This window comes from Monodelphis domestica, chromosome 3 (assembly GCF_027887165.1).
Source record: "Monodelphis domestica isolate mMonDom1 chromosome 3, mMonDom1.pri, whole genome shotgun sequence".
NCBI lineage: Eukaryota > Metazoa > Chordata > Mammalia > Didelphimorphia > Didelphidae > Monodelphis > Monodelphis domestica.
In genome coordinates, this window is record NC_077229.1 from 500,764,481 (window position 1) to 500,790,074 (window position 25,594).

Sequence of the window (25,594 nt, forward strand, 5' to 3'; positions counted from 1 at the left end):
CTAGGGTCCTACCTACAAGTAAGTAAAAGCGTGCTCCCATATGGTCAGCATGGATGGGAATTCCTCCTTATCTATGGAAGGCTGGTCCAGATGATGGAGCTCCTCGGGCAGAGGGACAAGGAGAAACTCACCATTAGTGCTGGTGTGAATAAGCCAGTGAAAGACTAGACAGGCAGGGTTTTTGTAGGTTTTTTTTTTTTTTAATTCTTACCTTCTGTCATAGAATTGAAACAATTTTAAGGCAGGAGGGCTAAGCAATGTGGGTTAAATGATTTGCCCAGGGTCACCCAGCTAGGAAGTATCTGAGGCCACATTTGAACCCAGGACCTCCTGACTCCAGGTCTGACTCTCTTTCCACTGAGTCACCATAAATGCTTGCTGGATTGAGGGGAGGTTGTGTAGGGGGTCAACAAGGAAAATAAGCTAAAATGATACTTTTATGGGGGAAGAAAGGCAGTGTGATCTGAGTTGGGGTCAAGGAACTGACATGACATAGAAGTGAAATGGATGGAGAATCCAGAGATTTAGATTCTATTTTAGCTCTCTCCCTGATCAAGCCACGTTACTTCTTGGGGACCTTTGCTTCCTGCTCCATAACATAAAGGCATTGATTTCAAAGTTCTTTCTCAAAATGGGTGTCAGTATCATGGAAGCATAGAACATAGAGAGGAAGTGATTTTTCTACTGTTTTATGCCTTGAATTCTTAATAGAACATCGTGTCCAATTTTGTTTATAGTACTTTAAGAATATACTTTATTGTCCTTTAAAAAGGGATGTAGCCTATAAAATAGTAAGGGAAGAGAAGCTGAAATGACATAACGTGTGGTAAATATATCTGGGGAAGATATGAAAGGATTTGTCAATGCTTAGCCTAGTGATGGCCTCAGGTGACAAAATTATTGTCTGCAGCTACCTACAGGGTCTTGATGATCATTTTCTGTTTACGAAAGACCCAGTAAAAAAAAATGGTATTAAAGCAGAAGAGATTTTGTCTGAACACAGAGAAGTACTTCCTGACTGTCATAATGGTAAAATAATTTAAGTCTTTCTTAGATACCTTAAAAGAAAACAAAACAAAACAGAAAAGAGGCAATTGGGGTTAAGTGACTTATCCAAGGTCATATAGCTAGGAAGTGTCTGAGGCCAGATTTGAACTCAAGAACTCCTGTCTCTAGGTGTGGCTCTCAATCCACTGAGCTACCTAGTTGCCCCCAACTGCTTTTTGATTTTAAAAATTTGGAACAATTTTTTAAATAAGCTTTTTTGAGAACACAAGCATTTTGAGAAATCCCAATTACATTCAAGAATGCTTTATTTCCATGCTGTTCTCATCTCTCATCCCATTCTCCAAACCTTGAAGACCTTCAATGTATTTAGAAGCCTTAAGAGAAGCATATCAACATGAAACAGCTGTATTTGAAAAGGCTTCACTAGTGAACTCATCTGAAGTGGTTAATTATTTTGATTCCTAGAAGACCTCCCAAGAAGCAGCAAACCTTGGTGGTTGAATGATACTTCTGCTCTTCCAGCTTCCCTCCCAATTAATGACACTTTAAGTAGCCATCGTAGACAGAAGAGATCTGTCAGCACTGAGCGATTTGTGGAGACGTTGGTCGTGGCAGACAAAATGATGGTGGGCTACCATGGGCGCAAAGATATTGAACATTACATTTTGAGTGTAATGAATATTGTAAGTTTTATCCCTCTTTGTTTTCTTACTTCTTATTTCTCTTGGCTAGACCATTTGTAGTGAGGATTTTAAATCCCATGAGCAGAAAATACTTCAGTAGACCAACATGAATTCAGTTGATTTCACAATGCCTTTACCAATTCCCTACCATGTGCCAGACACTAGCCACACAAAGCCAGAAATGAAGACTCTGCCCTTAAGGAACTTGTATTCTTCTGTTGATCAGAAAAGGACTATTTGTCTTCTCCAGAAAGGCAATGAAGAATGCCCCTGTTGTCTGTCCTTTTTCAGATTCTGGAAAGTTTTGGTGGCCTCTGTTCAATTGTGTTTCAGCGTTGTTATTTTAAAAGAACATCAGCTGAGAATGATTTTTGAAAATCCTGTTTGTGAAGATTTTGCACATCTTAAAGTGATAGGTAGCATCATACTAGCTGTTATGATTATGGCCATGTTAAAAATTATATGTAGATAGTTAAATGTTATTGCTTAAGAGCCCTGCACAAATTTTCCAGGAGAATTTCTTTAGGTGGGTTATAAAAAGCACTTGCATCAAGACATTGTTGGATAGTTTTATTAGTTAGGGAGTACGGCTTTTTAAGAAGCTCTTTCAGATGTACTTGGCACTACTAGTTAGCTTCCTGAAAAATGGAGATGAATCACAGAATTCTACACTTTTCTTGAAAACTGCCAATTGATCACCCAGGGACTTTTGTCTGACTTTTTGTCTTTTCTTATTTTCTGGAGGTCAGGTTGCCAAACTTTATCGGGATTCTAGCCTAGGAAACGTTGTGAATATCATAGTGGCTCGGTTAATTGTTCTCACGGAAGATCAGGTAAGCCCAAGTTCTCCTTTCAAAGACCCAGGCTACAGTATCGTGTATGACCATAGAATCTATCTCCCTCTCTCTTTAGGAGGGTGCATTGAGCAGGGACCTCAACTTTAAGCATTCACTGTTTTAAGCAAGATTAAACTACTTAAAAGGAATATTCTTCCCATGTCACGTTGGGGATATATGTTTACATATGTTAGCTGAATGTTATCAGTGCAAGGTTGAGCATTTGAGTGGCAGAGATTTATAATAATGGTTTTATGTTTGGTTTTGTACGCGGATAATCTCAGTTTTTGTATTCACCTAATCGTTAAAGCTGGAGCTGAGAAGAATGCCTGCTCTGTAATACACTAGATGAACTCTAGGTCAGATTTTACAGAGATAAAAATTGGCAAGAGGAGATTATTCCTAGAAACCACTGCTTCTAATTATAGTCCCATTTTAGTCTTCAAAAGGCTTAACAACTGACCTTAGTAATTTGTTTGGAACATTTCTGGTATGCATGTTGTATTGCAGCCAAACTTGGAGATAAACCACCATGCAGACAAGTCCCTCGATAGCTTCTGTAAATGGCAGAAATCCATTCTCTCCCACCAAAGTGATGGAAACACCATTCCAGAAAATGGGATTGCCCACCACGATAATGCGGTTCTTATTACTAGGTATGGTTTGTTGCAAGTATTTTTCCTTTGCTTGTTGTGTGTGTATGTGTGTGTGTGTGTGTGTGTTCTATAGTGTGATGATATTTGCTTCTACCTAAAGCCTCAATGAGATAATCAAATGGATGTGTCATAATGAGAGCAAAGAGATAATTTGTTATTGTTTAACCTTTGAAAACAAATGTGGACTAGTCTGTTAAAAATATTGACCAATTAGGAGAAAGGAAAGCTTTACGATTTGGCTTAAATTTGAAAAATGTGCTCCTTTCCACTTATGAGGTCAGGATTCACAATTATTTAATGCGGGGAACTATATGATCAATTGAGTTTTTAAATTGACATTTGAGTGAATCGCATGTAAAGGCAAGTACACGACTTTCTGTCTAGCAGCAGAGAGGAAAAAAAGTGTGTGTGTGGGACTAACAAATGCCATGGTTATCACTGGTCACAACTCTTGACTCTTCAACCCCAAATGTATTTTGTTAAAAGAATACAAAATGGGGAAAATAGAAAATATAAAGTTACATTTTCCTTAACAAATTTCACCCTCACTGAGAATGCAAAGAATCAGGTTTATCATATTGTACTCTATGCAACTATCTCCTTGGGCAAATTAGACTCACTTTTATGTTATTTTCTAGTTGGAAATACCCAGAAATAATGTACTTATCTCATCTTAAGCTAATTGCCTCTTCTGATCTCATCGGCATTGATGGAAATCAAAAGCAAAATGGAAGCGATATTGTTATGGCCAAATTCAGGACTCTTTGGTCATCTCCTTTCTTGGTCCTCACTTGCAGGGACATATTTAAGGTATACTCCCTTTGTGGAGTTTATTCCAGATTAGTAGAGATACTCAGCCAGAGCGTGTGCTCCCATGTTACAACCCAGTCAAATTAAACCCCTTGCCATTTTGAAGTTCACAGAGACATAAACTGAGCTTTTGATTCCTACACCTTACTTTCATTTACCTTAGTTACCAGATCCGACACATCAGGAAATATTCTTATGAATCCCATTTACCCCTCTCACACCAAATGTCACAAACAACATCACATTTGAATCTTTTTGCATTTGGGTAGACATACTTTGGTATCTGTGGTCTGTTTGGTTCTAATTTTCCTTAAAAAAAAAAAATTCGGGCAATGTGATGCTATAGAGTCTCGGTGTCAGATATTACATATGCCCTTATCTGATACATATCGGGAAACCACTAGCGGAAAAGGTCTGTTCTGGCCTTCTCCAAATAATCTCCAGGCATGTTTGCACGCTGTGTTGTGTGTATGTGTCTGTCACACACACACAGACATTTCCCCAGTGAGCCCTCCGCATTTCAGCACTTTCAGTGGAGCATCAGCATTTCTGATCGAATCTTTTGCATCAAATAACCAGAAGTTACACGAAGGGTGAATATTTATAAGAATTCAAATAATCAAATGCAGCTGTGCTCTTCGCCACCCCTTCCACTGGCTGTTACGCACAGCTGTCTGAACTTGTTATCCTGAATGGGCTCAGCTCTCCCTCTGATCCTCTACAGAGCCTTTCTTTGCCTCTGGGAGCTCCTCCGAGTGGCTCCTTCCCAGCAATCGCCTTTGATGTCTGGTACTTGAACATCAAATTTAATTTTTAAAGATTTCTTCTGATGATCCAGACTGGTTTGGAAAATGGTCTCGGGGTTTAATGAGGGCAGGATCCCACAGAGACGAGTGCTTAGGCCATTGTGGGTGGGTACTGGAAAATACCCCCACTGGGCGTCCTGGGAGGAGGGCGCCCTTTGAAATGGCTGTTTTTAAGACCTCCACTAGGTTAGAGCCTATTTGGGTTCTGGTCTCCGGATTACCGGGGCTACAGGGTGCTTAAGGTCGGCTTCCTCCTGCAAGGTCGCAACTGCACCAGCTGCTCTGGAAACACGACTTGCTTTCTGAGTGTACTTTCTGCGGGTTCCGACCCGACTCCTTCATTTATTTATTTCTGAGGTGTGAAACGAAAGGCGTGTTTAAGCATACTTTGAGCGAGGATGACGGTGTGAAGCCCACAGCTGAGCTTGCTTTGACGCTGATGGCTCACTGTGCCGTCCGGGTTGTAAGCCCTTCCTCTTGGAGGTAAGGTCCCACATTACCTTCCCTGGGAATGTCGGCTTCCCAGGGAGAAGGTACTCTCCGTATTTGTCAAGACGTATTCGCGCATGCGCTTATCTCTACGGGGGTCACATTTGGACCCAGGGTTTATGCAGAGAAGATCTGGAATTTCGACCATTTACTTAAACCGATATTACTTCTCCTTTTCTATTTTTTAAAAAGCAGGAAACGGTGTTGTTTCCTATCGGTAGTATCATACCTCATTGCTGTTTTTGTTTTTTAAAATGGAATTCCAATTTATTGTGTTTGCAAAACCTTCACATCACTCTCGGACTAGCAGTAGAATCACTCAGGAGAATAATTCTACCGCAGCAATAAAGGATTTTGAAGTATGTTCCCCTCCACATTAAGTTCATGGAAATCCAAAGAGTCATTCCATCAGTATTTTCGTATGGAAAATAGTGTTTCTTCTAAAGAAGAGTACACCAGGGGGCAGCTGGGTGGCTCAGTCAGTCCTAGAGACGGGGAAATCGTAGGTTCAAATGTGGACTCAGACACTTCCCAGCTGTGTGACCTTGGGCAAGTCACTTAACTCCTGTTACTTAGCCCTTACCACTCTTCTGTGCCAATACACAGTATTGACTCCAAGATGGAAGGTAAGGGTTTAAAAAAAAAATAAAGAAGAGTACTCCATCTACTTGAAAACTGAATATCTCCGAATTTCAAAATTGGACTCTAGAATGTGTAAAACTTGGGAAATTTCCATAGGAAAATGAATGAAAATTAATAATGATCTTTCAAATAACCTCTAAGGATTATTCAGACTGTTACTGCTTGCATCATTATTACTGTTCTATGTATCAGAACAAAGTATAGTGCCTTTTGATGGTAGACTACAATGCCATTCCATCAGTTAAACCAGGAAATGATTGATAATATTGTCTATCTTTGAAATTCTAGGAAGAGAATTTAAGGAGTTAGAGAAACAGACATTTTTAAAGGTACTCTTTAAAAATATTTTAATTTTAAAAATTTTATTTACTTATTTATCTAAAATAAAATAAAACAAATATCCCAAATATCTAAAATAAAATAAAATCTTTCCTCCTATCTTAGAATCAATATCGTGTCTGGGTTCCAAAGCAGAAGAGCAGTAAGTGCTAGGCAATGGAGGCTAAGTGACTAGCTAGGAAATTTGAACCCAGAACTCTCAATCTACTGAGCCACCCATCTTCCTCTAAAGTAGGTGTACCCTTGAGAAATTTCATTTGGTTAAATATGACCACATTAAATACTTATATCTCTGTAATGAAGAAATGTAAATTGTCAGGTAGCATGGAAAACATTGCTTTGGGGACATCATAGGGAAAGGACTTGAAATTTGACATGTACTTATTAACTTTTAAAATTTCCACACGAGTTAGGCATTCAGCTACTAGCTAAAGTCAGGAAGTATCCACCACAAGTTTACAGTCAAAAACGATTTTCAAATTTGTTCATGGCAGAAATCTTCAAGCAATCCATTTGTAGCTTAAAATTCAGAAAGGATTTAGGGGGTTTAAAGTGTGTTTGCTTCAGTATTTAGTAGCTAGCATGAACAGACTAATACACACATTTTCTTGGCTCACCCACAGTATAAACTTTTAGAATCATTATTTTTTCCGATGATCAGGAAATTAAGAAATATACAGAATTTATATATTTAAGGTATTAGCAATAACGTGTGTAAAATGGAAATTTTGGAACTTCTAACTCATTAATTATGAAAGCTCATTCAATTGCAATAATGAATTTCCTTTTAAAAATGTTTTGTTAATGAAAAGGAATGAAAATATGAATATATCTCTAAAATAAAGATGCTAAAAAGAAGTCTTTAATTAAAATGGAGTATACTTATCCTCTTACTGAGATCATGGACTGTTTACTTTTATGATGGTGGATTATGAGTTGGTAAGCATTTCCAAAGTCAATTGATGTGTCTGTTTTTTTTTTGGGGGGGGGTGTTGGGAGGCTAAATGGCTATAAAGCTACATGTTGAAACTTGGTTTGACTTAATAGGTCTTCTTATATTAAAAATGTATTTAAAATGACTAGATTGTGACTTCCTGACTACATAGAATAGGGTCGATTGGAGGTGTGGTGGGGTGAATTTGAACCTCAGATTTTGGAAGTTGGAAGGGATTTCACTGGCCATTTAGTTTATCCCATGCACCAAAGGGATCCTTACTCTAATGTACCTTTCAGTGATCTTTCAATATCATCCTCTGCTTGAAGACCTCCCAGGAAGAAAAGCCTATTTTCTCTGGAGGCAGTTTTAATTGTTAGAATTTTTTTTCTGATTATCAAACCTTAATTTTACTTCTTTGCAATTTTATTCTTGGCTCCTGGATTTATTCTCTGGAAGCAAAAATTATACATCTTCCCCATGTGACAGATTTTCCAAAAGTTGAAGACTATTGCCATATCCCCTGAGTCTTCTTTTCTTCAGGCTAAGCATCCCAGTTCTTCAACTGATTCTCATACATCATGGACTTACCACCATGGTTGTCTTCCTGACAGTTTCTAGTTTATAAGTGTCATTCCTAATCTGTGATGCCCAGAATGGAATAGAATATTCCAGATAAGGTTTGATAGGGGCAGAAGACAGGACAACTATCCTTGTTCTTGGAAGCTGGGCTCCCTTTAATGGAGCCCAAGGTTATGTTGGTTTTCTTTTAACTGTTATCACACCGCTGAATCATATAGAGCTTATAAGATCACTAAGCACTCTAGATCTTTTCTGGAACAATTGCCTTCTCTCTGTCTCCCCCATTTTATACTGTGTTGCAGTTGTTTTTTGTACCCCAATATCACAATTTAGGTGAAATTGATTTTTTGTGCCACAGTGCAAGACTTTATATTTATCCCTAATGAATTAGTATTAGATTTAGTCTGATTTTCCAGATTGGAGGATCCTTTTGGATCCTGACTCTGTCATCCAGTGGGTTAACTGTTCCTCCCAGTTTTATGTCTTACGAAAATCTTATGAGTAAGTCATTCAAGCATTTATTCAATCATTAATAATTATGTGAATTATGTCAAATACAGATCCCTGGGGTACCCTTCTGGGGACCTTGGAACCAATAACAATTACCCTTTAATTCTAATAATTCAATTAATTGTGAATCCACCTGGTTCTATTATATCTCTCCATTTTTCTGGCAAGAACAGTAAAAATACTTTATCAAAACCTTTGCTAATGTATAAATGGAGATTTTGAACCATTGGACCTCACCCCCCAGAAATCCCTTAGTAGTTCCCAAAATTCATTTTAATCTCTCCACTATGTTGCATGGTCACATTTGTATAAGTTCTGAGGCTCTGCCTCCCTCGGGCTCTTTTTCTCGAGATCAGGCTGGGTTCAGGTAGTTCTTTTACTTTAGTGATTATTAATAAAACTTTATGAAATATAATAGTTATTGAATATCCATTTTAAAGCCCACATTTCTGGATGAATTCAAAATGGTCAGAACTTCTACAGATGAGACTATACAACGTGGTAGAGAGATTAAAAGGAATTTTGGGAAATGCTAAGGGACTTCTGGAGGATGAAGTCCAAAGGTTAAAAATCTCCATTATACACTAAGATCTAGGTAAGCTTGATCCACAGCATTAACCTAATATTGCTGTTGTTGTGGGCAGTTGGGCCAGCCAGGTGGCACAGTGGATAGAGTGCTAGATGTGAAGTCAGGAATATTCATCTTTCTGAGTTCAAATCTGGCCTCAGACACTTACTAGCTTGTGTGACCCTGGGCAAGTCACTGAATCCTGTTTGTCTCAGTTTCCTTATCTGTCAAATGAGCTGGAAAGGGAAATGGCAAACCACTCTGGTATCTTTGCCTAGAAAACCCCAAATGGGGAGTCGTGAAGAGTTAGACTTGACTGAACAACAAAAAAAATCACAAAATCTTACGGTACCTCTCTATTTTCTATTATCTTTTTTTTTTAAACCCTTGCCTTCCATCTTAGAATACACATGTGTATTGTTTCTAAGGCAGAAGAGCAATAAGGGCTGGACAATGACTTGTCCAGGGTCACCTAGCTAGGAAGTGTCTGAGGTCAGATTTGAACTTAGGACCTCCTATCTCAATCCACTGAGTCACCTCTGTTTTCTTTAATCTTAAAAATGTCACTGACAATGGTTCAACAATCACATCTGCTAGTTCTTTTGGAACCCAAGAATGTATTTCACCTGAGCAATTTCATGCTCTAGGCAGCTGGCTGGAGCAGTGGTTAGACTGCTGAGCCTGGAGTCAGGAAGATCAGAGTACTTTTGCTGTGACTAGTCTGTTAACGTGTCTGCCACAGTTTCCTCAACTGTATAAAGGAGATCATAATAGCACCTGCTTTCCAGGGTTATTGTGAGGATAAACCAAAATAATATTTATAAAGCACTTAGTACACACTTGGTGCTTAATAAATGCTCATTCCCTTCCCTTTTGTTCCTTTACCATCTTTTTCCTTATCTTGGGTATCAACACCCTGTTATTTTTTTCAAAAAAATTCCCAGAGTGAAGTTCACACTCCTTTGTAACTCTTGACTTCCCATGGTACACCTGACCCTTTTATTTATTTAGGGATTATTTTTTATAGTTGAGTGGTAGAGTTAATTCCCACTTTTTAAAAGAGCTCCTGTAGACTAATCAAGAAGGAAGAAAATTCTGAAAGGCTGCTAACTACTTAGCAAAGTAGTCAAGTCGCAGGTGGTTGCCGCTAACTAGCGATATTTATATGAGCGAAAAGCCTTTTGTTTCTCATTCCTAGCAGAGCTGAGTTTGCCTTTCAGATGAGTTGTTTAGCAGACAGATGTATGTTTGGTACATAGCTGAGCAGTGAAGAAGAGTGCCTCAACGTTTGAAAAAGAGCAAATCCCTAAAGATGACCGGATTCACGGAATAATGGCTTGGCTTTTATTTGCTGCAGTGGGAAGTCTACAGATTTTCATTAACAGTGAAGTTACAGTGACTGAGTGAGTAGCTGAACTGCTAGGGGGGGAAACGTTTTTTGTGAGAGGATTTCTACTTCAAGTCAGAGTCAGTGACATAAATGAGAAGGAAGATTATTTGTAAGCAGTAAGAAAGAAATGCGTCTTCAGTGAGGAGTAATGCTATATTGAGTCTTGATTGAAGTTAGAAAGAAAACCTGGCCCCGTTACACATCCTACTTATCATGGAGGAAAAAGGGGGGGAAATACTTCTGTTCTAGGGTTAGGTAACCTCCCTTTCCCCTATGCTTTGAAATCCATCATTTACCTTTCAACTGGAGGTCTCGGAAAGAGTCATAAAACCTATTCAAATGATAGTTTTTCCAGGAAATGTGCTTTATAGTAATAGTTTGGGATCTGGTCTGCTAGAATATTCAGCTAACTGTTTTGCTATAAGAACCATAGATGCCTCTGGAAGTAGAAAAGGTTTATTTTTGCCATTTGTGGTTGATAAGAAATGAACTTTGGAAACTGAAATGATACACGAGAAAATGCTTGATGACATTTAATTATTATGCATGTTGTGCATGTGTGTATATAAATTATAAAGAGAATTTTAAGAAATTTCAAAAATCACGGTTTTCTTAAGTTAGTACTAATGGTGAGGGCTATAATGACTTTTGAAAAGCATAGCTTTAGACAGTTTTGATTTTTGGAATACTTGATATAGTTACACATATTGGCACATCTGAGCATTATTAAGAAAACCTTCATTTTCTAACCCACAAGCATTTTTTCCCTTTGGGGTACCATAGAGACTTGGATTTGAAAAAAATTATGCACTTTTTTTTTGTATTTGACTTCTGACTTTTTAAGTTAAAGCGTGGCCTTAATTAAGGCTAGATCATCATTGGCACCAATTTCAAAAATTCATTCTATTTATAATTTGCTGGAAGTTGCCTTCAAAGTGATTAGTACTGCCTGTAGATGTGCTAACTGGCTGGCAGTCTGAGTTGTGTGCCTAGCAAGGTCAAAGTTAAGAAGTGACCCTGAACAGGAATTGTCTGGACTTTTCCTAATCCAGAGCAGGTGTGAATATGGCTGAAGGAGTATCAGAGAGAGTCTTGTTAGAAATGTTCGTATCGCTACAATGGTTTCCTTGTGGAATAATGAATTTAAAGGTAGATTAAAAATGTGTTTTGTCTCCTATCAAATGCTAGATAAAGTGTTACTTTGTTTTGTCAGAAAGTTCAATTGGGACAATGAGAAGCAATGGTTTCTAATGATATAAATATGGTGAGTTCAGGATAATCAACTTAAGGAGCCAATAATGAATCTGGTAAGATTGAATTTGTATAAAAATATTTTAAATGATTTAAAATAAAAGCTGATATAGTTTTGTAATTTAAAACACAAGTATGACAAAGAGATGTAAAATGGAAGCAATGATAATATCTTACCTTTATATAGTGATTTATAAAGCATGACCACTTTGTTCAATAAGCATTTATTATGTCCCAAAATATGTGCCAAGGGCTGTCCTAGGTAGAATGGGAGTAGGATGAAAACATTAAAGTCCATGCCCTCGTGGAGCTTGCATTCATTTTTTTGGAACAGATAAATAAAAATATATGCCTAAGACATATAAAGTAATTTGTGGGAAGATGACTGGGAGCAAGTGATGGATGAGAATAAGCCTTATACAGAAGGTCGCAAATTAACTGAACGCTGAAGGAAGCTAGGAATGGAGAGATAATACATTGAAGGAATGGGTGACAATCTCTGTAAAGGCTTGGTGAACAGCAGATAGGTTGTTTTAGGGGTAGTTAGAATTAGTAGGTGGAATAGTAGATAGAGTACTGACCTAGAGTCAGCAAGACAGCTCTTCCTGAGTTTAAATCTGGCATCAGACACTTACTAGTTGTGTGACCCTGAGCAAGTCACTTAACCCTGTTTGCCTCCATTTCTTAATCTGTCAATTGAACTGAAGAAGGAAATGGTGAACCACTCCAGAATCTTTGCCAAGAAGACTGGGGGAATGAAGAGTCAGACCTGGCTGAAAATGACTAGACAACAACAGTATTTCTTGCAGGCTAATAATATGAGAGTTACCTGAAAAAGTAGATAGATTTTAGCTTATGAAGATCTATAAAGTCTAAATAGATGCATTTGTATTTTATTCTGGTACATCAGGGAGCCATTGAAGCTTCTTGAGCAAGGACTAGCAAAGACTATCATTTTGACAAGGCTTAGGTTATGTTGAAGATGGGAGATGAGAGGGAAACCAATTAAGAGGCTGTTGAAGTAATTTAAATGAGAGGTGACGAGAACCTGAATTAGTGGGGATTGTGTGTGAGTAGAAAGAAAGGAAGAGGGGAATAGACACGAGACATTATTGAAGTAGAATCCTCAAAAACTGAATGGATATTGGAGGGTGAGCGAGAGGAGAGGAAGAATCACTGATTATTCTGAAGCTTCAGACCTATGTGATTGGAGGGAAATTGGTCCTCAACCAAAATAGGATCAGAAAAAGAGTGGACTTTTTGTTAAAAAAGATAATTAATTCTAACTCAAGCATGTTGAATTTAAGACGCTAACCAGAGATCCAGTTGGAAATGTCCATTAGATATTTGGCCATGTGGTATTGGAATTTAGGAGAGAGAATAGAGTTGGCCATACTGATTTGAGAGTCTTGTAGAGAGGGATGGTATTTGAATTGATGGGAACTGATGCTTATGCCTCTTTTCTCCACACAGTATGAGTCAAAGTCCTTTGCCTTTACCTACAAGGAAAAAGTGATATGGAAGCTTGAAGAGAGAAGAGAAAGTTTGGGGCAGTGCTGACAGAGGGTGCATGAGAGTCAGTTAAACAAAAGTAAAAGAATTGCTCTGCTGTAGAGGGAATGATCCAGGATTGGGATTTGCCAAAGGATGATGTTAAAGGACTTAGAAGAGAACAGTACAACACGAAATTATTTCATTATAGGGTCAAGATTGGGAAGGAAGAAGAAAGAACAGGGAGAATACTGGTACTCTAGACAGAAATGGGAAAGTTGAGAAAAGTATGAATTTGAGCAGAAAGCTAATGAGCTTTGTTTTGGACATGTTGAGTTTGAGATGCCCGTAGGACATCAAAGTCGAAATGTTCACTAGGCAGTGGGTGATATGGGACTTGAGCTCAGGGGAGAGCCTAGAGCTATAAATATATATTTCTTTATGAAGATATGTAACTCTGGAAATCATTGGCAGAGAATGATAATTAAACTCATGGGAACTGATGAACTCACTAAGTGAGAGAGCATAAGAAGAAAAAAAGGGGGTTCAAGATAGAGCCTTGGAGGACACTTATAGTTAGTGAGCATAACATGAATGAAGATCCAGGAGATTGAGAAAGATGGTGAGACAAGTAGGAAAAGAACCATGAAAGAATACTGTGATGAAAACCCTCAGAGAAGAAAATATCCAGAAGGAGGTATGACTCAACACTCTCACATACTGCAGAGCAAAAATGATGAGGATTAGGGGCAGTTGGGTAGCTCAGTGGATTGAGAGCCAGGCCTAGAGACAGGAGGTCCTGGGTTCAAATCTGATCTCAGACACTTTCTAACTGTGTGACCCTGGGCAAGTCACTTGACCCCCATTGCCTAGTCCTTACCACTCTTCTGCCTTGGAGCCAACACACAGTATTGACTCCAAGATGGAAGGTAAGGGTTTAAAAAAATGATGAGGATTATGAAAAAGTTATTAGATTTGATGATTAAGAGAGCGTTGATCACTTTGGAGAGAGAGAGCAGTTTCAGTTGAGTGATGATAATGGAAGACAGCTTGCAAAGGGTTTAGAAAAGGGTGAGAGAAGATATGGTGGGGACAATGAATGCAGAAGACTTTTTCAGAGCTTAGTTGAGAGAGGAAGAAATAAGTTGATAGGGAGGAAGAGATGGTAGGAAATAGTGAGTGTTTTTATGAGAATGGAGAAGATGGCTGTGTTTGTAGGTAACAGAGAACGCGGTAGGGAGGGGGAGACTGAAGATTAGAGAGAGAGAATGTATGACTTGAGGGGCATCTTGCTGAAGAAGATGGGAAAAGATGTGATTAAAGGTACATGTAGAGGGGCTAGCCTTGGCAAAAAGAAGGACCACTCTTCTTCAGAGTCTCGAGTTAAAAGAGAAGATGGTGTGGGATGATGTCAGGAGGATACAATAATCAGCAATAAGCATTTATTAAATGCTTAATATGCTCCAGGCACTTTGTTAAGTGCTAGAAATACAAATACAAGCAGAAAGAAAGACAGTTCCTGTCCTCAAAAAGCTTTTATCCTAATAGGGAAAGACAATAAATAAAGAAGCCTTCTAGTGACATGGCATGATAAAGCGTGCAGAGGAGTGGCGCTCTGGTGTCTCTGAATCTTCCCTTTGTACTCCATGTTGGTTAGCCTTTTTGGAAGTATTGTATTCAGTTTGGGAACCCATGGTGTAGACTGAACAGATATTTAGCAGTTCAGGGCGGTTTTTTCAGTGCTGGGGAAGAAGAAGAAAAGACGGAATGCTTCTTGTCCTCAGAGAGCTTCTATTCTACTTTATGGTTTATGATTCTTTCCAAGACATTGGGAAACTGAGGGAAAGGTTCTGTGAATTGGATTGATTTAGCAAGGGACTGGTAAAGCTGATTGGAAAACTATTTCATGTATATGAAGGGATATTTTTATGAGTGAGGATTAAGTCAATGGCTTCTTTCATTTTGCCAGTAGAATCTTGCTTCTTTGTATTTATTTATTTTTTAAGATTTATTTATTTAGAATATTTTTCCATGGCTACATGATTCATGATTTTTTTCCCACCCCTCTTCCCTCCTGAATCCAACAAGCAGTTCCCCAGGGTTATACATGTATCATTGTTCAAAATCTATTTCCGTGTTACTCATATTTGCAATAGAGCGATCATTTAATGCCAAAACCCAATCATATCCCCACTGAACCATGTGATAGATCATATGTTTTTCTTCTGGGTTTCTGCTCCCACAGTTCTTTCTCTGGATGTGGATAGTGTTCTTCCTCATAAATTCCTCTGGATTATCCTGGATCATTAGAATCTTGCTTCTTTTTTTTTTTTAAACCCTTACCTTCCAACTTGGAATCATTACTGTGTATTGGTTCTAAGGCTGGGTAATGGGGATTAAGTGACTTTCCCAGGGTCACACAGCTAGGAAGTGTCTGAGGCCAGATTTGAACCCAGGATCTCCCATCTCTAGGTCTAGCTCTCAATCCATTGAGCTACCCAACTGCCCCCTAGAATTTTGCTTCTTGAAGGAGGGAATCATTCAGTTTTTGTCTTTGTAATAAACTTAAAAAAATCCTTACCTTTTTTCTTAGTATCAGTTATAAGTCAGAAGAATGGCAAGGGCTAAGCAATTAAGGTTAAGTGACTTGCCCAGGGTCACACAACTTGGAAGTATCTAAGGTCTGATTTGAACCCAGATTCTGGCACTCTTATCCACTAGTAGTAAACTTTTGTTGAATTAAATGGAATTCATAAGGTAAATCCAGAGGGAAGGGTTTATGTGGTAGCAAAGAAGAGTTTGGTTTTTTAGATGAGAGAGGGAGAGAATAAGTTTATAGCACCTCCAATGGGCTAGGCACTATGCTAAGCACTTTTTGCAAATATCTCACTTGATCCTTGCAACAACTGGGTTAAGTGACTTGGGCAGGGTCACACATCTAGTAAGTGTTGGACTGGATTTGAACTTAGATCTTCCTGACTCCAGGCCCCGGGGTCTGTTTTTTAAGTAGGATTTGTAAGACACTGAAATATCTTGCCAACAGAGGTGGTGTGTAGTTTTTCTGTAGTTTTAAAAGACAGGGTAGACAGATTACTTTCTTGGATTATGGGAACATAATCTGCTCCATCAATCTGCTCTTCCTCTGCAAGGGAATAAAGTAGGTGTTCATGGACCCTTCCAGTGTAATGATTCTGTAATCTATTTTAGGACAGATAAGATAAAAGTGTGGCTTCTTGAAGTTTCTTCCAAATGTGTTGGAGAGGAAGGAAATTTGATAAGAACCTGTTGGCCTTCAATGCTTCAATGTGGCACTTTTTTCTTTCTTAACTTCAAAAGATTTTTTAATGTTACTTGTTCTTAGTGGCTGCAGATGTGCATATCAATGCAATGTGGGGGCACACCATTTCATGGTGTTAGTGTAACACACACACAAACAAATACATTTCTTTTTTCTTAGGTATTTGAATTTAGAAAGCACAAGCCAGTCTTCTTTATATGATGCCAAAATCTCAGAATGGCTCTTAAGCTGAATCAAAATCTGTAGGAAAACCCCATACAAAAAAAAAAAAGCTGCTAGTTTGTTTTTAATTCTAACATACCAAAGATTTTTTAAAAATCTTTGCAGAATTGAAGAGAAATTTAGAAATCAACTAGCTTAACCTCTTCTTTTATAAGTAAAAATTGAGGAGGCAGCAGTGGATTGAGAGCCAGGACAAGAGACTGGAGGTCCTAGGTTCAAATCTGGCCTCAGACACTTCTCAGCTGTGTGACCCTGGGCAAGTCACTTGACCCCCATTGCCTAGCCCTTACTGCTCTTCTGCCTTGGAACCAATACACAGTATTAACTCCAAGATGGAAGGTAAGGGTTTAAATTTTTTAAAAGTAAAAAAGGGAAAAAAAAGAAAATTGGCTCTATTATACTTATATATACATAATTTATTATTGTGATAGAAATATATCAATAATCTAGAAATATAATCTATCATGTTATAACCCATTAAATACATGTGAAATTAATTCACTGATGATTTATTTTATTTTTTTATTTAAAAAAAAAACCCTTACCTTCTGTCTTAGCTTCAATACTTTGTATGTGTTTCAAGGCAAAAGAGTGGTAAGGGCTAGGCAATGAGGGTCAAGTGACTTGTCCCAGGCTCATTCAGCTAGAAATATCTGAGGTCAGATTTGAACTCAGGATCTTCTTTCTCTACGCTTGGCTCTCAATCCACTGAGCTACCCAGCTGCCACTAGATGATTTTTAAAATTACATCATCTTTCTGATACCAGCAAATCTTCTCTTAGGTTGGAGGCACTTTCAGCTTTTCATATATCCACTATCTAGTGTAATTCATTCTAAAATAACTCACTTCCTAATTTAAGGGACTGTTCTCTAACCTGGAATACCATCTTTTCTCTTGAGGAAGGTAAGATTAATAGCTCACATTTATGTAGAACTTTAACATTTATAAAAATAAGTCTTGCAAAAATAAAAATAGTTTAAATAATCATAATACAAAAATAAGTAGTTTGAATAATTCTCATTTTAGAAATGAGAGCACACAAAAAGTAAAATGACTCATCCAGGGTCATCTATCCAGGTAGAATGAGCAGCAGGTTTTGACTGCAAACTGCAAATCCAGGAGCTCTGACTCCACTAAATTGTCTTCTAGTTGTACGTTTCCCTAACTCGTTCTCAGTTGTGCTGAGTCTTTGTTTTTTGCTGTAATAGACACTGGTTAGGACTTGATATATATATATATATATATATATATATATATATATATATATATATATATATATATATATATATATATATATATATATATATATAGAGAGAGAGAGAGAGAGAGAGAGAGAGAGAGAGAGAGAGAGAATTCCAGGCATGTTCTAACTTCCCTTCTTCCCCTCTCCCCTTCTCTCCCTCTCTCCCCCTTTCTCCTTCTCTCTCCCCCATCACCCTTTCCCCTCTCTCTCCCTCTCCTTCTCCCTTTTTCACCCTACTTCTCCCTGTCTTTGTCTTTCTCTCCTCCCACCTCCTTTTCCCTCACTCCTCCTATGTTCTCTCTCTCCCCTCTCCCCCCTCTCTCTCCCTCTCTCTCCCCTCTCTCTCCCCCTCTCTCTCTCCCCCTCTCTCTCTCCCTGTCTCTCTCTCCCTGTCTCTGTCTGTCTCTCTCTGTCTGTCTCTCTCCCTCTCTCTGTCTCTCCCTCTCTCTGTCTCTCTCTGTCACTCTCCCTCCCTCTCCCTTTCTCTCTCCCTCTCTCTCTACCTGTCACTCTCTTTATTTCTATCTCTCTGTCTCTGTCTCTTCCTCTCCCTCTCTCTTCCTGTCTCTCTATCGCTGTCTCTATGTCTCTGTCTCTCCCTCCCTCTCTCTGTCTCTCTCTCCCTCCCTCTCTGTTTCTCTCTCTCCCCCTCCCTCTCCCTCTCTCTCTCCCTCTCCCCCTCTTTCTCCCTGTCTCTCTCTCTATCTCTATCTCTCTGTCTCTGTCTCTCCCTCTCCCTCTCCCTGTCTCTCTCTTCTATCTCTGTCTCTATGTTTCTCTCTCTCTCTCTCTCTCTCTCTCTCTCTCTCTCTCTCTCTCTCTCTCTCTCTCTCTCTCTCTCTCTCTCTCTCTCTCTCTCTCTCTCTCTCTCTCCCTCTCTCTTTCTCCCCTCTTCTCCTCTTCCCCTCCTCCCCTTTCCATTATCCCCACCCCCTTCCTGTCTTTTCCCATCTCCATCTCTGACTGTCATATGAATATTGAACTATTTTTACCAAAAGATATTCCTAGGCTAGGAATGGAATGGCATTGTCTTAATTGTTAGAACAAAATGTATCTTGGCATTATGAAACTCCGAGGGAATGACAGCTTTAACTCTGTGACCATTAATGCTACTTGGGTAAGTGATGGCAAACCCCCCCCAAAATATTTTGTATTAATCCCTTGTTGAATTCACTGCACAGGCTGTGACTGCTACTCATATCTAACTGTGCCTGCGTGTCAGCCCCTGTGTGGAAATCTGCCCTTTTACACAGAGGCAAGCCCAAGGAAAAATCATTCCCGCACTTGGAGGAAAATTGCTGGACTTGAACTGAGCCCTTAAACAGGGCAACCCATCAGAAGGGGCTTGTAGGTCATGATGTCTTTAGGTACTTTGAAATGTCTTAGAAATGGTACCCATCTGGCCAGCTGTCAGGAATTGTGAAAATTCAGGTTTTTGCACATCGGACCATATGAAACATGGGAAAAATACAGGTGTTAAGAACTGTGCCTAGCTTATTAGTCACCTGTCTTTAATGAGGCATGTACCTGCTATTTGGGAGTGATGCAACCCAGAGAACAGCTACAAATGGGGGCCTTTTAAGTATATTCAGTTATTGAGTAGTATATGATAGGCCAAAATATGAAATCTCACTATTAGGGAACTTTTAAATTAGGAAATTAATTCAAGGCTCATTTGAAGACTTTAATTTGATATTGCTCTATTTCTTTCCCATAATCCTTCTTGACGGACACCCTCCCACTTCTGACCTTCTAATACCTAGTTTCTGCTCCTTTCTTTCACTCTTAAAAAGCAAGGAAGGACTCATAATTAATTGGCAGGTGATATAATGGGAAAAGAAGGGAAGAAGTAAATATATTTACTTCCAAAGGACTAGGAAATCTTGAATAGTCTCAACCAGACTCCTAAGATGTCAGGGAAAGTGGAATAGAGGTCTCAGAAGACTTACTGAAAATCTTGTAATAACTTTAAAAAGCCTCTTTAGATGAGTAAACATTTGTTTCCTTTACTTCATAGCTGAGCAAACAAGAGAGGTTGCCAGGAAGTTCTGCCTCACCTGTTAAGGACTCTAGTTGATAGTTTTATTGAGGCTTCTGGAGAGAAACCAAGACTGTCCAAAATACCTTCCACCTTCTCTTCACAGAGAAGAACTTAACAGCAAAATGATGATGTAGAAGTTAGTGGCAAACAATCTGAACCAGTACCCCTTACTTCTTTAATTTCATTGTAGTCGTGCTTCTTATGTAAGAGAAGAGATGGAATGGGTTCTGATGGCTTCAGAATATCTTCAGTTTTAATATTTTAATTTGATTTTGAATATTTGAATATCATTACTTTGTCAGTAAGTTATTCTTTTTTAAAAATTTGATTAAAAGGGTTTTTTTCCCCTTGTAAATGACCGCTACATGTTGTTTTGAAGCTCAGAATTTAGTAGGAATTCTTTCAGAGGACAATGCCTGTTTTGGTGCAATATTATGGCTGGATTTTGGAGTCAGAGAGCCAGAATTCAAATTTTGTTTCTGTCACTTAATACTTAGATGATCTCCCTGTACCTTAGTTTCCCTACCTGTACAATTCAAGAGTTGGTCTAGATGACCTTCCAAGATCTCTGACAGTTTTGTGAGTTCTAATTTTTGTAATGGAAGTCAGTGGGGGAAATGGGTCTGCATATTTAGAAATTCATTTTGCAGGTAACTTTTGGGTAATGCATTTATTCCATATATTAAATGATACCCATAATAATATTGTAAAAAAATCACAGAACCACAGAATTTAAGAGTTGGAAGGGACAACCCATATCCCTAGAGAATTCTCCCTAAAACATATCCAACATTCATTGGGGGTTCTGAGCTAATTCTTTCTCCCTTTCATTTTTAATGAAAAAATTAACATAAAAATCAAGTTTGCCCTCATTTCTATCCTGGTTTTTCCATTGCATGAAAGGAGTGTAGAATGGCCTATCATTTGGTGATTAGTGTTCCTTCACAGGTAAGCCCAAGAGTCCCTGAAGGCAATAATTGTCCCGTAGACGTTTGCTGAGCCTTTAAAGGCTTGATAATAGGAACCGATGAGGCATGAAGAAGTGATGAACTTTTTCTTGGTTATTTTCAGCAAAATGCAACTTACCCTTTCTTAACTGTTCCTCTAGACCTTGAGAGTCAGGACTCAAGATGCCAACTTGCTGGGAAATTATATGATGAAGGAATATTTTGTATTTCTTCCTCACAAATTGGGGGCAGAATTTTCTGAGAGGGTAAATAAATGTGGGAATGTAGAATTCTGTATTCCCTGTCATTTCACTGACGTTTTCTCCCAAATTAAAGGATGAGAATCATTAGTGTCACACGAGTAAAAACGGGAGATTTGTTAAGAATCAAGACTTCCCTGGTAGAATTGTCGTCAGACATACCTTAGCTGCTTTATTCCCCTCCTGGTGTATGGAGAAGTGCTTCATTCTGGAATTTCCAAGTTGATACTGTTTGGGCTTCTTGTATGTACTGTTGAGATATTGAATGTGATGGTCCCTAATTATGTTTGGAAAAATTCAGTCCTTCAGATTCCAGGGTGCTTTATTTTAACCCCAATTAGTATCTTTGAGTCCAGGTGTCTTCCCTCCAGGAATCCAATAAGCAATGGTTTTAATTGTGCCATTGGTGCTTCACTAATTAGTGACCTAATTAGGCATTCCCTAGCATGGTGGCAGAAACAACATGTGGGCAGCCAAGATGATAGTCAATCTCGCACTCCTTTTGGTTTCCTGTTTCCCATTGGCCGTGTTTCTCCCAGAGCCTCTTTCTCACCTTCTCAGCTGCTTTTCTCCTTCGTGTTTTGATTGCACTTCTTAGCTGGTCTCCTTGGGAAGAAAGCTTTTCTTCCTCTTTGGAGAAGTGGCGAATTAATGGGCCCCTTGGATTTCACCCAGTCTCAATGGGAAGCCTTCAAGGTTGCCAGATTCTAAGATATTTGGTTATATATAGCAGGGAGAGACCCCCAGGAAAATCAATTACATTTAAAAAAATTAAATAAGCTACTTAGCACTTTGAAGAAAAAAAAATAAAGCACATTATCTTCCCAGCTTGGAGGAGCATGTAAATTAAGGGGCCATTTTGGTTCTTGGCAGACAAATGACCCCCTGAAGCCCTTTAAAACTGTTATGCCTCTCTTCCAACGGCATGTAAGAAACATTTGTTTTCTAATGGAGATGTCAGGAGCTCAGTAGACTGATGATCATATTCAGGGGCATGAATGTTTCTCAAATAAAAGGACACTAAATACAAACACTATCCAAAATCCCTGCTTAGGCCAGCTTCCTAAATGGAAACAATGGAAGCAACATTTTGAATCTACTTTGACAAAATGGTTTTGGGGGTTTTTTGAAACAGATCCTTTGCTTTTCAAGTTCTTTTATTCCCAGTAAGACACAATTTCCTGTTTCTCTCTGGTGGGAGAGAGGCTTGGATCCTGCTCGAACTAAAAAGATTCCATAGTACCTCTTCTTGGCCATGGATGGAGAAGCAAAACTTTAATGAATGATCTCCTAGAGTTTTAGAAACAAGGTTATTTAAGCTCCCCAGAGCAGGCATCCTACAAATGAATGCAAACCGAGTTCTGGTTGCTATATCCCTTGCCAAATTTACACATGTTTCCAGGTAGCTGGGCTTGTCCATCCCTCTTTAGCATCTCTTACAGAAGTGTGAGTTTGTGCACAAAGTGAATGTCCGTCTGAATGCACGCCACAACTCTGTACTTGCTACCACTGTGGAGCTTGTCCATCGTTTTATAAATGAGTCGAGTTAGCCAGTTGTAATCAGCGCTGGCATGAGTAAGTGGAACATTTCCGGAGGAAACAAAAACATCAGAAGATTGAGGGGAGTTTGACTGAGTAAAGCTTGAAGTAACTATAGAATTATTGTGTCCAAAACTGGGTCTGTGGAGTGGCTTGATTTAGCTGACTTCCTTTCTTATATGTGAAGATCTAGGGGAAAAAAATCTGAAAAGGAGGCCAAGATGGGTAGCCGAAAGGAAGGGAGAGAATGGAGAGTGTCATGATAAAACTAGAAATGACCATTTGGTTTCTTGGCTCTTGTCTCGGTTCAGACACAGCTTTTAAATAAATGCATTGTGGAACCACAAAGAATTAGCTGCTCATATTTTGAAGCTGTGTCTATCTGAGCACAACACTGACTATTATTAATATTATGAGGGAATCTTTCCAGTTTTCAGGATGCAGGCAGGAGGTCACATTCTTGGCAGTTGCTGCTGGTTCTCCTTGTCACTGTCTTTAGAAGGAAGAGCTTTCTATGTAGGACTGGAACAAGGCTACACTTCAACATGGAGATGAGGGAGAGGGACGCTTGAGGATGAGCCTAGCACTGATCAGACTTGCTTTTTGGACTCAGGGATTCTACTTCATCTCCTTGTGGACACGCAGTACCAAGAAGAAGGGTCTTTTAGAATACCTTGATATAGTACCAGTGACTTTCCTATCAGTCAAAATCATTTTTAAATACCCAACTGGACGTTTGAGGGACTTCAGGAAGAAATGAGATGGGAAACAATTGAAATCTGTACTAGTGTCCAGTATATAGTGGTCAGGAGTTCTGAACGTCCATCAAGCATCAGAGAAAATCCACAAGAAAATAGAAGGAACTGGATTTGTGATTTCCTTGGTCTGCCCAATTGTAGTTCTTTTCTGTGCAGTTTTTAGTGGTAGGGAGCTGCCTAAGAGCTCTCAGAAGTTGGGGACTTGCCAAAGATCACAGTAAATGCCAGAGGCAGGATTTTGGCCTTGAGGCCAATAATCCAGCTGCTACTCTGTTACTCTCCATGAAAATAGACCTATGAGGAGACTGAATCTCTGTTTGTAGGCACCTTAAATGATAAGATTCTTAGATTCTTTAAAATTGGCTCATCCCCTCTGCAGAATAGTTATCTGCGCTATTATTTACTCTGTGTCTTCTCAGTTATTCTTTACCGTCATTCTTGTTATTGCTATTATGTATCATGATGAATTCCTGGTTAAAATTGGCCCTACTCTTCTTCGAAATAGTAATATATTTTCCTGTTATTTGCTCTATATCTTCTCAGTTGTTTTTTTCCCCTCTATCCTTACCGCTGTTATTATCTAATAGGGTGAGTTCCTGGAGGGAAATGTTCTCCACTGATATCACCTGGAGAATCATCTGTGATTTATTGAGTAATCTGAATATAGTCATCTGAGGGTAGTGAGAGATTAAATAACTTGCCCTGGGTCACACAGCCCGTATCTGTCAGAGTTAGCACTTGAACCTGTTTCCAAGGTAGCCATCTAGTTACTACGCTCTTTCTCTCCAGGGATTATTTTTTTGCATCAAATTCTGGTGTTTGCCCTACTTAAAATTACAAGTCACTCGGATGGAAATTTGCAGCCCTTCAGCCCTGGAAACATCATGGTCTGTTGGCTTGCTACTAGATATTAGTCATCTACCTAAATTAGGCAGGGCTTTGAGTTAATCTTTATAAGAAGATCCTGTAGGTCCTACCTGCCTAAGACAATTCTTACTCAGTTATGGAATCAGAATCCTTTCTTGGTCTCTTATCCCAAACCCAAACTATTAAAATTGAAAATTCATAGAGAGGAACATGCTGCTCTAACCTAGCATTGTAGAAGCCTTCCTTGCCTCCTCACAATATATTTTAAAAATAAATTTTATTCTATATTCTATACAATATATAAATAATATTTTAAAATTATTCTGTTAATGTGGCCAGAATGATACCTCTTTTACGGCAGAGTAGATAGAGCGCTGGGCTTGGAGTCAAAAAGAATGGAGTTCAAAGCAGACCCCAGGCATTTACTAGTTGTGTCACTTAATCTCTGTCTTACCTATAGTTCTTCAAATGCAAAAGGGGGATAATAATAACACACCTTGTGAGGTCTTGTAAAGATCAATTAAGGTAATATTTGTTACAATGCTTTATTTATTAAATGTGGTGCTTGTTGCATAATAAACACTATGCAAATGTTTATTCCTTTCCCTCTCCTTCCCATGTAATCTAGTTTTGAAATATAACTCTAAAATCAATTAAAGCAGGAAATATTTCCCTTTTTAACTTGAAAAATAATCTCAGATCACCTTGATTTTTCCATGTCACATCCAGGGCAAACAATGTCCGATTTGGAATCAGAGGACCTAAATATGTATCCTGTATCTGCTACTTGCTACTTGTGTGCCTTAGGCAAGTTACTTGTGCCTTAGTTTCCTCATCTGTAGAGTGAAGAAGCAGGACTTGACCCCTGAGGTCTTTTCCAGCTTGAAATCTAAGATTCTTTGTAACATTAATGTCTTACGATTCTGCTATTTCCCTATAGGAACTTGTTCTGAATTCCAAAACCCTTCTCTATCTACGTTAAGGCATAAACATATTTACCTGGCTTATTAGACCCTGTCTAACCCCCAAGATCCTACATGAACCATTTAATTTTTCTTAGGGATTTCCCTAAAGTGATTACATAAAACACCTTGATATCCCTAATAAGTAAGGCTCTCTTTTACCCCAGCCATCACATCACTTGCCCCTAGGAATAACTTTATTTTATTTAGAATATTTTTCCATGGTTCCATGATTTATGATTCCTCCCCTCTCTCAAAGCTGACAAGAGTTCCACTGGGTTATACTTAGGATTAACTTTAGATAGTAAATGTTTTGCTGGAAATTTACATGTGTATGTTTTTAAATGATTTTAATAAATGTGCCCACCATATCAAGAAATCTTTTAAAGCAATGTCTCATAATGCATGATGTACATATAATTTGATCATGTAAATCATCTCTAATTTATCTCTATTTTTTC

General features: G+C 38.6%; 1 protein-coding gene across 3 annotated transcripts in view; it reads left to right on the forward strand.

The window, feature by feature from the left end:
- ADAMTS6 (ADAM metallopeptidase with thrombospondin type 1 motif 6) overlaps nt 1-25,594 on the forward strand; it is a 353,046-nt gene that overhangs the window by 48,538 nt on the left and 278,914 nt on the right. For all 3 annotated transcript variants that reach the window (XR_008917943.1, XM_056824863.1, XM_056824862.1), the window contains exons 5-7: nt 1,474-1,691; nt 2,441-2,524; nt 3,038-3,183. Coding sequence is in view for 2 of the 3 variants with exons in the window: in XM_056824863.1 (XP_056680841.1) it covers nt 1,474-1,691; nt 2,441-2,524; nt 3,038-3,183 (448 nt within the window). In the remaining variant the exon portion in view is untranslated. The remainder of the gene's footprint in view (nt 1-1,473; nt 1,692-2,440; nt 2,525-3,037; nt 3,184-25,594) is intronic.